The 13,245-nt window shown below is 56.6% G+C and overlaps 1 protein-coding gene across 1 annotated transcript; it reads left to right on the top strand.

The window, feature by feature from the left end:
• Positions 1-5,223: 5,223 nt before the first annotated feature.
• Positions 5,224-12,439, top strand: LOC144949200 (lysyl oxidase homolog 1-like). Its single transcript, XM_078879089.1, has 4 exons — positions 5,224-6,652; positions 9,554-9,662; positions 9,967-10,104; positions 12,214-12,439. Exons 1-4 carry the CDS (start codon positions 5,395-5,397, stop codon positions 12,437-12,439), a joined length of 1,731 nt encoding a protein of 576 aa, XP_078735215.1. The 5' UTR covers positions 5,224-5,394.
• The last annotated feature ends 806 nt before the right edge of the window (positions 12,440-13,245 follow it).

Below are 13,245 nucleotides of genomic sequence, written 5' to 3' on the forward strand. Positions count from 1 at the left end.
ACAGAGACTCGTGCCTACTGTACTGTACACATCAAAGTAAACGCGACCAGCGTGGTGAAGTATGGTTAAATAACCCCCTGCAGTGCATTTGCAAAAGGCGCCGTGTTTAAACATCAGGGACCACGTATGACGTAGGAAACACAAACAACAACAGACTCAGCACATGCGTCAATAACGCCGTGCGTGTCCTTCAAAGGAAACTATGACTTGACGTTTCGGGCAATTGCCCTCCTACACAGCCAATAGAACCGATGTTTGTGTTTAGTTTGTTGTCCTTCCCCCGCACCTCCCATAAGCACGGTTGGCTACGTACGGTGCGAAAGAAGTTAAACCCACAAACGCACAATAGGGAGGCATCTCACTCCAGAAGCTGCCTCAACACGAGCTGATTTCATCGCTTCGTCTTCTCGGTGGAACTCATCTCGGGAGGGGGTTGATGGCCGACGGTCCAGAACACAAACCTGTGAACCCCTTATCACTGCCTTCCTTATTACAGACCAATTCAGACCTGATTCGTCCCCGCGTGACCCTTATACATCTCAACGTTCATCCTACAAAGTCCCCATCACAAGGGAGAACACACAAATAGACACACAAAATGTGACCGTATTGAAACGGCTGTACGCCGTATGGACCTGAAAACTCGGCCATGAGAACAGCGACGGGAGTGGCAGCCAACAGATGGAACGCGTCCACATTGGCGCGTCCATCGGGGAGATGGATCCGATTAAATCAACTCGCATGGGCCGTTACCCGCCGCACGGCCGTGAGACACGCATAGCAACTGCTTGGAGCGGAACGCCTTCGACAAGCAGTGGATTTGATCCTGCAGACGAAGCCGTTCGATGATGAATTACCATTTCAAGTGGCGAATTGATACAGTCCTAATTAACACTTGATGTGTTGAGTTAGCGCGTTGTAAGGGGCCGTCCATAAATGACGTCACGCACCTGGGGGGGGGGTCAGACATTTGTGACGATCGAGGGGGGGTGAGAAATGTGAAGTCACATAAAAATGCGCAACTTTAAATAAATATAGACAACACGTTCTACTTAAATAGACTTTTTTTTATAAATGTTTTCTCCTACAACATCAGAGTGCAGCGCCACATTAAATACGCACTAGAGCGATTTGAAGCATGTTTTATTTTTTTTGGAAGGGGGGGGGCAGAGCTTTGTGACGTCATATTTGTGGGGGGGGGGGTCTGACTTTTTGTGACGCCGTGTGACGAAGGGGGGGGGTCAAAAATCGTCCAAACTCGCGTGACGTCATTTATGGACGGCCCCTAACACGCACTCAGCGCGGCGGCTAACGGGGGGGGGGGGTGGAGATGCTTGGGCGCGGCCCGAGAACGCGGCACAGAGGCGCCCAGTGTGGGGGGGAAGGGGGGGACGACTGCGCGGGTCGCCCTGTGGTGTAACCGCGTGGCGGGGAGGCATCGGCGTCGTGTTCACCAGGGCCAGCCGTGCGTGCCGGCACGACACGTGCCGCACGCGCACACGGGCGTGAGACAAAGGCCCCCCATTATGGGCTCAGCAGACTTTTTCGGGGGGGGGGGGGGGCAACTTTTGTTCGAGAGCAGCCATGCAAGGCCGGCGCGGTCCACGAGGGGGTGTGGGGTGGGGAGGGGTAAGCCAGTAAAACAAATGTTTGCCCGGCCGTCTTTGTCTCCCGCGTGGCGATGTTTAGTACACCGCACCAGGTACTACAGTTGGGGCCGAGTCGACCTAGGGGAGGCCCATGACCGGTTGAGATAATCGTCAACGGTGTTGGCCATGAGCGGGAATCGAACTCGGGTCGTCGAGTTCGTAGCGCAGCGTAGCGCTAACCGCTACACCACCGCTCCCCCACCTTGTACCAGAGACAAAGATCCCCCGTGTAGCCTGCACAGGCTGTTGGGGCAAGTGCTGTTAGCGAGTAGCACCGATGAAGGCTGGCACGGCACACTAGGGGGTGGGGTGGGTGGCCAGCAACCACACCCGGCCGCCTTTGTCTCCCCAGTGGCGATGTTTACACCGCACCTGGTCCTCATTTGAGGCTGAGTCGACCTAGGGGAGGCTCTGGACCGATTGAGATAATCGTCACTGGGGTTGGCCGTGAGCAGGAATCGAACTCGCTCCCTCCACACTCGTACACATGCAGGTCAGAGGTCGCTGATGTTGATTCGATCTCCCTGCGCGGCAGTGGAAACATTTGTGCACTTTACCCCCCCCCCGCCTCTATCCATGCAGCAGTATAAAACAAGTTCCCTGAGTTAGTCGTCGTGTGTGGTGGGGTAAAGTGTGAGTACTGCCACATCCCCCAAGACGTGGGAAGAGTAGGCCAAACGACCCTCTCTCGACAGAGCTGCCTCGAGTGGGAGGCGCCTTCCGCCAGCAGTGGCGTGAGCGAGCAATTGCAGGGCTGCGCTCTTTAATCCTTCACACAGATACAATCACACACATACAAACACATATATATACAATCACACACGCACAATCACACACTCGCCCTCGCTCGTAACTTCACCACAGCCACGAAAGCTTCAAATCAAGATTTGTCATTTAAAAATCATATTGGGGACCACAGCCCGTAGGCCCAGGCTTTTTCCGCACTTTCCTAGAACTCGTGGCCGCGTCCCGGGTGGCCCGACCCCGGCTGTGTGGAGCGGCACGGCGGGCAGGTTGGGCTGGGACGATGATGGGATGGAGCCGAAGCGAATAACGAAGCAGAGTGGGGGGCCCGGCACGGAGTGGGGGGCCCGGCAGAGTGAGGCAGCGAGGGGGGGGGGCGTGGGAGACGTTAATGTCGCCTCTGTGAAGACGGAGGCGAGTTGTGGGGGGGGGGACGTGCGGACAGCGCTGGCAGTGATGGCGGAACTCCGCGCCACGTGCCCGGCAGCAGCAGCATCAACAACAACAACAAAGGCGGCAGTGTGCTGTGCTGCGGGGAGAGGGGAGCAGGGAGAAGGCTGCTGCTGCTGCCACTTGTGGGGGGCGAGCAGAGATACGGAGGCGGTGGTGAGGGGGGAGCAGGGGACACGGGGAGGTTGGATTCATCCCACTAGGGGGACCCGGGGACCCTGGCCAGCCGTGCTCCACACCGCCACATCGGGGATCATGAGGAGAGTTAGGGGGGTAATGAGTGGAGTGAGGGAATGATGGGGGATCGTGAGTGAAGTCATTGGATGATGATACAGTGAGGGGATCTCTGAAGAGCGAGGGGATCATGGGGGGGGGGGGTGAAGACATCATAATGGATCGTGAGGAGAGGCACGAGACAAAAAGTGAGGGGAGTCATCGGGGATCATGGGTGACGTCAAGGAATCACGAAGTGAGGGGGATCGTGGGTGACGTCGGGGGTTCACAAGGGAGTGCAGCAGGGGTTGAGAGGATCATGGGGGGGGGATCAGTAGTGAATCGTGAGGTAGTGAGGGGATCAGTAGGGAATGGTGAGGGGATCAGGGGGGGGGGATCAGTAGGGAATAGTGAGGGGATCAGGAGGGGATCGGGGGGGGGATCAGGGGGCGTTGTTACATAAACTCCGTTTAAGCGACTCCCCCGTGAGCCATCCAAAGCAGCGCGGAGCTGAGGGAAACATTGACTTAGCGGGTTTAATGTCATCGCCACTGGGGGTGGGTGGGGGTGGGTGAGTGAGTGAGGGTGGTGGTGGGGTGAGGGGGGTGAGTGAGGGGGTGGGGTGAGGCTGTGAGGGGGGTGAGTGAGGGGGTGGGGTGAGGCTGTGAGGGGGGTGAGTGAGGGGGTGGGGTGAGGCTGTGAGGGGCTGTGAGGGGGGTGAGTGAGGGGATGGGGTGAGGGGGGGTGAGTGAGGGTGGTGGGGTGAGGCGGTGAGGGGGGGGTGGTGGGGTGCGGGGGGTGAGGGGGGGTGAGGGGGTTGAGTGAGGGTGGTGGGGTGAGGCGGTGAGGGGGGTGAGTGAGGGTGGTGGGGTGAGGGGGGGCGAGTGAGGGTGGTGGGGTGAGGCGGTGAGGGGGGTGAGTGAGGGTGGTGGGGTGAGGGGGGGTGAGTGAGGGTGGTGGGGTGAGGCTGTGAGGGGGGGTGAGTGAGGGTGGTGGGGTGAGGCGGTGAGGGGGGAGAGGGGGGGTGAGTGAGGGTGGTGGGGTGAGGCTGTGAGGGGGGTGAGTGAGGGTGGTGGGGTGAGGGGGGTGAGTGAGGGTGGCGGGGTGAGGCTGTGAGGGGCTGTGAGGGGGGGGTGAGTGAAGGTGGTGAGGTGAGGCGGTGAGGGGGGTGAGGGGGGGTGAGTGAGGCTGGTGAGGGTGAGGCGGTGGTGGGTGACCGTGGGGTGATGTTGGGATGGACCCTGCGGTGGTCCAGGCGGGAGGCGATGTCGAGTCGGTGGGGGGAGCTGGAGGGAGGGCGCGGGGGGCTCAAGGCGAGGAGGAGGAGGTCACGAGACGTCTGCCATGGGGACATTGATGGGAGACGTTCACTACCTCGCGCGAATCTTGACTTAAAGCTTTCGTGACTGCAGGAATTCATAAAAAAAATAACAACAAAAAACGACGAAACATCCTAGTTTTTTGTTATTTTTTAGTTTTTTTCTTTGAACCGATCTACGTGACTTCACCGAAAGACCCAAAGAATTCCTCGCTTTGTGTACAAGGAGGTCGTGGGTTCGATCCCGACCCTGACGCCTGCCGCGTATTTTGAGCTTCTCTCCCCGCGTGTCGAGGCCCTGGGGGTTTTTTTCCCTCCACATTCATCAACATGCGTTTAGAGCATTTGGCTGCGATGAATTTCCACGCGATAAGTTTCTTTCTCGAGCTATCATTTGCGACCAGGTCGCTTCTGAAAAAGATCTACAAACTGAGTGGACCTTTCCTGGTGACACATTTTTTAATATTTAAATATTTATCTTCTTGGTTCTTTCGGTAAAGTCACGTAGAATGGAAGTAATACAATAATAAAAATAAAACATCAAATAATTCTCACGACGTTTTATTTTTATTATTTCCATTCTACGTGACTTTACCGAAAGAACCAAGAAGATGAATCCCTGCAGTCAAGAAAGCTTTAAATCGATATTTAAATATTTAGTTGAGGTGATGGCGCAGGTGATGCGAGATGCTATCATCTGGCGCAGGTGATGAAGGTCGGCAAGTGATGGGGGGGCGGGGTGCTGGCGGAGGATGTGGAGAGGTGACGGGGAGGCGGTGCGGGGAAGGTTGTGGAGGGAGGAGGTGGTGGAGGAGGAGGAGGCGGTGCGGGGAAGGTTGTGGAGGGAGGAGGAGGAGGGATGCGAGGGGCCGCGCCGGGGTTTATTAAGGAGCTGGAGGCTGTTGCGGCGCGGAGTTCGGTTCGGGTAGAGGAGGAGCGAGAAGAAGAGAGGAGGAGGCAGCGGAGGAGGCACAGTGCGCGACTTGAGAGGGAGAGACACGCGGAGCGAGTGACGCAGCGATGAGCGGGACTCCCCCACCCACCTCTTCACTCACCTTACCGGCAATCACCTCATCACTCACCTCAACACCACCACCACCACGCACTTCTCCACTGATTTCATCAGCACCACGACGCACCTCTTCATCCTCACTGAAACCACCACGCACCTCATCGTACTCCTCAACATCGCCCACTTCTCCACTCTACTCAACCTCACCACTCACCTCTTCACACTCACCAGCACACGCCTCTCCACTCTCCTCAACATCCCCGTCGTCGCCGCTTGTGCTGATGAAGACCCTGGGGCTGTGGTGGGTGCTGGTGGCCGCCGCGCTGCTGCGGGCCCCTCCGGCGGGGGCCCAGACCCCCGTGTCCCCCTCCGCGGGGGGGCCCCGGCGGCCGGGCGAGGTGTGGAGGCAGCTGATCCAGTGGGAGAACAACGGGCAGGTGTACAGCCTCCTCAACTCCGGGCCCGAGTACCTGCCTGGGGGCAGCAGCAGCGCCCACAACCAGGGCCGCAACACATTCTGGCTGGGAGCGGGTGGACAGCAGCCGGGGCAGCCGCAGCTGCAGCAGCAGGGGCAGCAGCAGCAGGGGCAGCAGCAGCAGCTGCAGCAGCAGCTACAGCAGCAGCGTCGACAGCAGCAGCAGCAGCAGGGGTCAAACGGGGCCCGTGGACAGGGACGCAGGCAGACCCCCTCTGCCCCTCGACCCAGCCCAGTGACACAGACCAGAAGAACTGGTGGTGGTGGTGGTGGCGGCAGCAGCTACTGGTGGCAGACCAACTCTGGCTCATGGGCGACCGCACGACCCCACGCGTCTGCCCCGGCCGCGCCGCGACCCCAAGTGGCCGCACCTCGACCCCAAGTGGCCCCCCCGCGACCCCAAGTGGCCCCGCCGCGACCTCAAGCGGCCGCACCTCGACCCGTGGCCGCACCGCTCCCCGCGCCCCGGACCCAGACGGCCACAAGCTCAGCAGCTGCAGCAGCTTCAGCAGCAGCAGCAGCAGCCACGGCCCCGGCGCCTGCACCGCCCCGCAACGCGAGACCCGCCGAGACGCCGGCATCCGTGGCCATACAGGACGGGATGACTGGGAGACAGCAGCAAGGGGGGATGCCGAGGGTGCAGGGGGTCCCCGAGGGGACACGAGCCGGTCAGGGCGTGGGGGATGACCCCAACTCCAACACGTACCGCCACGAGGAGAACCCCTACTACAGGAACCCCTACCCGCCCTTCCTCAGCAACCGCGTGCCGCCCCGGACCCCGCAGAGAACCCGTAAGAAGTTTACCTGCGTTAGGGGGGGGGGGGGCGGGAGGGGTGTTACAGGGAACTTGCATGGGTTGGTGTAGGGGGTTCTAAGTCAGGTGGGTTGTGTAGGGGTTCTAAGTGAACGGGGTCCGCGTAGGGTTCTAAGGGGGTCCGTGTAGGGGTTCTTAGAAATTAACCCCGAGGGAGGCTGTCCCCCGACTCACACCGATTGCTGAATGCTGAACTCCCCCCCACCACCACAACTCCCCTCTGCTCAATTCTCCGATGTGTTTGTCGGGTTGTTCGGCACGACGTCTGACGTTTCGCTGCACGTGCCGGGTAAACTTCTTCAGGAACTGAATTTCAACGTTCGGGAATCGTTCCGAACAACAGACGGAAACATATCGGGCAGCACACGCTGCGTAGCTGTATTGCCCCTATGGCATTCTTGTCGTCGGGAGGTCTTATAGTCTATGGTTCTTATAGTTTATTGTTCCCACTGGCAGAGCCAGTGGGGGGGGGCACGTGCATCCCCAATGATCCGATCGAAATCCCTAATTTCGATCGGATCATTGGGGTTTATTAGTAATAAAGCGGAGTTTTGCGCCCCCCACTGCCACTGTGTAGCATATTATTACGTGCCAGGGACTCTATGAGATTATACTTATTGCCATAATTGGCAATAAGTAACGGCAAAGCGGTTATAAGTGTCTCACAGAATTGTGCGCAATTGCGTATGCAGGGCACGACTTCCCTGAAGGCATTCACCTTCAGCGAGCGCGATGCCGATCACACGACGCGGTTCGAATTCGACCCTCGATCGATGGCTGCGCCATCGCCACACATGCGTCGAATAAAAAGCAAGGGACAAGTCCTTACTTACTAACAACTCCTTACTTACTAATAACGCCTCTATCATTTTTCATTGCTGGAGGGGTTGCCCCCCCGACCTGAAAATCCTGGCTCCGCCATTGATTGTTCCCATATTCTTTGGGTCTTTCGGTATTGTTCACATAGTCTAGGGTTGGTATAGTCTATTGTTCTTATAGTCTATTGTTCTTATAGTCTAGGGTTCTCATAGTCTAGGGTTTAACACGTAGGCTTTCGCGACCAATATTATTCATAATCTCTGGAGCCGCGTGCGGCTCTTCAAGGACGAGTTCACGACGTTATGAATCAAGGACCCCACCGTCTCGCATTGACCACAGTGAACTGTGGCTCTTGAAATATTGCGGGGTTTTATTCCGAATTCGACAAAAAATGCTTGTTGTTATTTTGGTTGCCAACCCCTGGTCTCGGGTTATTAAAATCGTGTTTTTGCACGACCGGCGACGGCATGAAAACCGGTAAATGCCGGTTACCGGTTTGCTGCGCTATATAACAGATATATCTAGAGACATACAGTTAAGCATACCGTGGCTGCGAAACGAAGGCTGCTGCTGCCACAGTGGTGGTACAATAGTGTAATGGTCAGCAACAAACTGGACTTACAACGTCCAGAGGTCACCGGTTCAACTCAATCTCCGGGCGCGGCATTTGAAACAATGGTGGTGGCAGTTGTATTTTGTTTTTATTTTGTTTTTATTATCCCTCCCGCCCCACCGTCTCTGTCCGGCCTCAGCAGTATGAATGGGCTCGGTGGGGCAAAACGTGGTGGGTACCCTCACCTGGCGCGTGTTACGGCCCTTTACTCGTTTTGCACCACGGGGGGTGTGCGCTCGAACAGAACGCAAGACGGACAACATCGCATCTCGCACTGTGACTCATCCTGGCTTTAGCGGTTTGGATAGCACGGCGTCGTTCGTTCGAGAGAGGCCTCTCTCGGTGTGCAAACGCAGTCGTCTGTGGCGGCAGTACACCAGCATTGCGGTTCAAGCGAGGGCTTGACTTCTTCTGCTGATGAGAGACACCGACCGAATGTCGAGACTGGTTCAGAGTAGGGGTTTTTTTGTTGGTGCTTTGTGTTGAACCAATTGGTGCTCAAACGAAAAAAAATTCACTGCCAGTACAGAAGGCCGTGGCGACTTATGGGATGTGTAAAATAAATACTTGTATATTTATCAGAATTAATATTTATACTGGAGGAATCCGATGAGCAACAAAGCTCTTTTTAACACGTCGGCTTTCGCGACCAATATTATTAATAATAAACGTTTTTTAATTAGATCGCGTTATTTTATAAATAACCCAAAAACGTTTATTATGAAAGCTCTTTTTCACAGATGTCCAGTATATATGTTTTTTCGTTATGTGGAAAACACAGTTATGGGGAGGGAGTCGGAGTTGCCTGCTTGTTTATGCCATTAACATCTGTTTAGAGTTTGACGTCCACTCTTGTGCCCCCTAATGACGTCTTCGATGTCCCCCCATCCTCCACCCCCACCCCAGAACACGAACTCGCGATGCTTGTGCGGGGGCACGCGCAAGGGGGTCCTGCTGCAGAGTATCCACGTGTCCGTGTAAGGGGAGTTGTTTGCGCAAATGGGTCCCTGTGTAGGGATATGAGTCAGCGTTAGGAAACCGTGTTCGGGATGGGGGTCAGTGTTAGAGATTGAGGAGACAGTGTGAGGGGTAAGAGGAGGCAGTGTTACAGACAGGAATTAGAGTTACGGATAAGAGTCGGTGGTAGGGATAGGGAGTCAATGGTTGAGATAGGAGGCAGTGTTAGTTATAAAAGGTCTGGAAAAGGGGTCCGTTTCGGTTTGTGGATTCTGTACAGGAAGTACAGGCAGGGAGTTTCCTCGTTAGGATCCGCATAGATGCGTACCCCCTTGATGAGAGGGGTCACATTGCGGGGTCTGGGCAAAGGGTTCATACAGGGGGTTTGGGCATCCTTGTGCTCGCCTGAATCTGCCTGTCACGGAGACCGTGTCCGTGCCCTTCGTGACCCCGTGCCCTTTGTGACCCAATGACCCCGTGCCCCCCTAGCTCTGCCTGACCTGGTCCCGGACCCCTACTACATCCAGGTGTCCACCTACATCCAGCGCGCTCACCTCTACTCCCTGCGCTGCGCCGCCGAGGAGAAATGCCTGGCCAGGTGAGGGGGGAGGGAGGGTGGGGGGGGGAGGAAATGGTTGGGGGGCTGGGGGGGAAACCCGACAAGGGACACTCACTGACAGCGCGTCTCCCACCTGCTCCCCCGCTCTCCCTGTTGACCCTCTCCCGCCTCCTTCCCTCTCCCCTTTCCCCCCACTCCGTCTTTCCTCGCTCCCACCTGCTTCTCAACTCTCACCCTCTTCCCTGATCCCTGTTCTTCCTGCTCCCACCACCTCTTCCCGTTCCTTCCTCCTACCGTATATCCTCTCTCCCTGTTTCCCCCCCCCCGTACCCCCCCCCCCCAGCACGGCGTACCGCCCCGAGGCGGCTGACTACGACGTGCGTGTCCTCCTGCGCTTCCCGCAGAAAGTGAAGAACCAGGGCACAGCCGACTTCCTGCCCAGCCGCCCGCGCGAGGCGTGGGAGTGGCACGCGTGCCACCAGTGAGCCGCACTCCGACAATCGTGCGCCGCGCCGCGCCAACAACCCCACCACTACACGACAGCACAGACAAAGATCCCCCGTGTAGCCTTAACAGACTGTTGGGGCAAGTGCTGTTAGCGAGCACCTATGAAGGCCGGAACCGCACACGAGGGGGTGGGTGGCCTGCACATCGCCTGGCCGCCTTTGTCTCCCCAGTGGCGATGATTTTACACACCGCATCAGGTACTCATTTGAGGCTGAGTCGTCCTAGGGGCGCCCCAGGACCGATTCAGATAATCGTCACTGGTGGTGGCCGTGAGCGGGAATCGAACTCGGGTGGCCAGGTTCGTAGCGCAGCGTAGCGCTAACCACTACATTACCGCTCCCCACAGCAAAGACAAAAGATCCCCCGTATAGCCTAACAGACTGTCGGGGCAAGTGCTGTTAGCGAGCACCTATAAAGGCCGGAACGGTACACGAGCGGGTGGGTGGCCAGCACCACGCCCGACCACCTTTGTCTCCCCAGTGGCGATGTTGACTACACACTGCACCAGGTACTCTTTTGAGGTTGAGTCGACTTAGGGGAGGCCCAGGACCGATTCAGATAATCGTCACTGGTGGTGGCCGTGAGCGGCAAATCGAACCCGGATCGCCGGGTTCATAGTCCAGCACGCTAACCGCTACACTACTGCTCCCCCACAGCAGCACACCACACTCACACGCACATTCTCTCCTTCACACGTGCCGTCAGTGAGTGCGGTGCACAGCCATACTTCACAGATCATGTATCGTGCCCGATCAATACCTCGCCAGTACCCTGCCACAGCGATAACTCACCACACATGCCACAACACCGCAGCGCACCACACACACACACCTCGCACGTGCCGCCAGGAATCGTAGCAGCCTACTCACCATACTGAACCAACATGAGACCTCGCCACGCCACGCCTCACCAATTCATATGAATACCTCATGCGTGCCATCAGCCAGGGCACAGCCTCATTCCCCATACTTCACCAAAAACGGTACCTCGCCAAGCCCCACCACTCCTCACCGCACCGCACCTCACCAAATATTTTGGTTCTTAGTTTCTCGCCCAGTAGTTTCCGGAACGCTACTGGGCAGGCTTGAAGTTGGGATTATTAGCGAAAGACACTGCCGCTAGAGTATTGGGTGCTGTTTTCCATAGTAACCCTTTATTATTGCACCCTACATTAATCTATAATCCTGTGAACAGGTTTAGGACAAAATAAGGTGAGGTTGATGTGGCGCGTTTGAGTAATTTCCCAACAACATTCGGGACTGTTCCGGCTGAATTTCAGCACTGCTGCTACCTCACCAGTTATCCAGGACGCCAACAAATATCACGCTTGCCTCACCATGTCGCCAGTACCTCACCAGTACCTCACTCCACCCACACACGCATGCTACCAGTGAGGGCAGCAACTCACCATATTTAACCAATAACAGACCACACCTCACCGATACCTCACCACGCCTCCTTCCTCATAGAGTTACCACCTGTCCTGATTTTCCCAGGATCGCCCTCTTGTTGAGATTGGTCGCTGCTGCTGCTGCCACTGCCATCCTAGGAAATCTATAACTCTTCCGAGGACGTCGAAAGCCCCAGTTTGTGTAGATTTCTTAACAATAACGATGACGTTGGCAGTGACGGTGGTGGTGGTACGTCACTCCAGACATTGCATTCACGCTCTCTTCTCCGCTAGTGTGAGATATTCTTCCTCTGCTTATGACAGGCACCGGTGTTTTTGAGAGGTGGCAACCCTAACTACTTCTCCGCAACTCACCACGCCTCACCATTTCCTTGCGAGCGCCCCATCTCACCCAATAACACCAACCGCAATTCCCACCACACACCCCTCACCACGCCCTGACCACACCTCACCACACACCCTCACCACACACTCACCTCACCACACCCCTCACCACGCCCTGACCACACCTCACCACACACCTCACCACACATCTCACCACACATCTCACCACACACTTCACCACACACGTCACCACACACCTTACCACGTGTCAACCACACCCGTCACCATACCGCTCACCATATTTCACCGACTCCCCCGACGCCCCCCTCCCCCCGCACCCCACCACAGACACTTCCACAGCATGGACGAGTTCAGCCACTACAACCTGCTGGAGGCCGGCTCGGGCCGCAAGGTGGCGGAGGGCCACAAGGCCAGCTTCTGCCTGGAGGACACGACCTGTGACTACGGCTACCGCAAGCGCTACGCCTGCACGGCGCACACGCAGGTGACCCGCCGGCCATCTGCCGTCCGCTGTGGCCTCTCGCACACGTGTGCACGCGTGCGCAGTGGTTAGAAAATTGCGCTAAAAAAACCTAGCATCACGATTTCGATTGCTACTCATGGCCAGCATTGTTGACAAATACCTGAACCTCCCCTAGGTTCACTCAGCCTGAAAAGAGTACCTGGTGTGCGTTTAAAACATGAGCACTCGGGAAACTAAGGTGGACGGGTGTGATGGTGTGATGCTGCCCACCCACCCCCTGGTGTGCCGTGTTGTCCTTCAGGCTATACGGGGTCTTTGTTGAAACAGGGAAATGGTGCCAATGTGGGCAAAGTGAAGGAGTTACCTTACCTAGGCAGTGTGCTTATAGCCAGCTCTGGTTTAGCAACATCGGTTTCATTTTGAATCAATTTAAGCGGAATAACATTTTCATCAGTTTCGTAACGCTGCGTGGAAGCTACCTGGCCGATCTCTTCACACAAAGTTCTATGTCCTCTCTGCCACAGTTAAGCCCTCCTTTCTCTATGCTTGGGAATACCTGGACCCCTTGACTTGAAAGAGTCAGGCTCGCCTGCCTCTGATCCTCCCTGGGTTTAACCAGATTGGATTGTGTGAGGAGCTCCCAAATCCACGAAAAAACTGGACACAGTCCCATCAATGAGCTCCTCCCGCAGGCGAGGCTACGTTGGCTGGGTTATGTAGCCCGCATGCACAGCCTGCACATGCCCAATAAGCTTCTGTTTGACCAGATAGAGGAGGCTAAACGGGCATGGCATGGGCTGCAGAATAGCATTGATGACCGGTACCAGCGGCGGTGTCAAGATTGGACTCTATGGAGGAGGCTCTGAAAGGACACTGCTGGGCATTTGGAGGCAGTC

The sequence above is a fragment of the Lampetra fluviatilis genome, chromosome 53 (assembly GCF_964198595.1).
Source record: "Lampetra fluviatilis chromosome 53, kcLamFluv1.1, whole genome shotgun sequence".
Classification (NCBI taxonomy): Eukaryota; Metazoa; Chordata; class Hyperoartia; order Petromyzontiformes; family Petromyzontidae; genus Lampetra; species Lampetra fluviatilis.

Excerpts from the sequence above, each read along its gene's own strand:
- LOC144949200 (XM_078879089.1), top strand. The coding sequence starts at position 5,395 with ATGAGCGGGACTCCCCCACCCACCTCTTCACTCACCTTACCGGCAATC. Across the intron at positions 6,653-9,553 it reads CCGGACCCCGCAGAGAACCC|CTCTGCCTGACCTGGTCCCG; the intron begins GTAAGAAGTTTA and ends GTGCCCCCCTAG. Across the intron at positions 10,105-12,213 it reads GAGTGGCACGCGTGCCACCA|ACACTTCCACAGCATGGACG; the intron begins GTGAGCCGCACT and ends ACCCCACCACAG.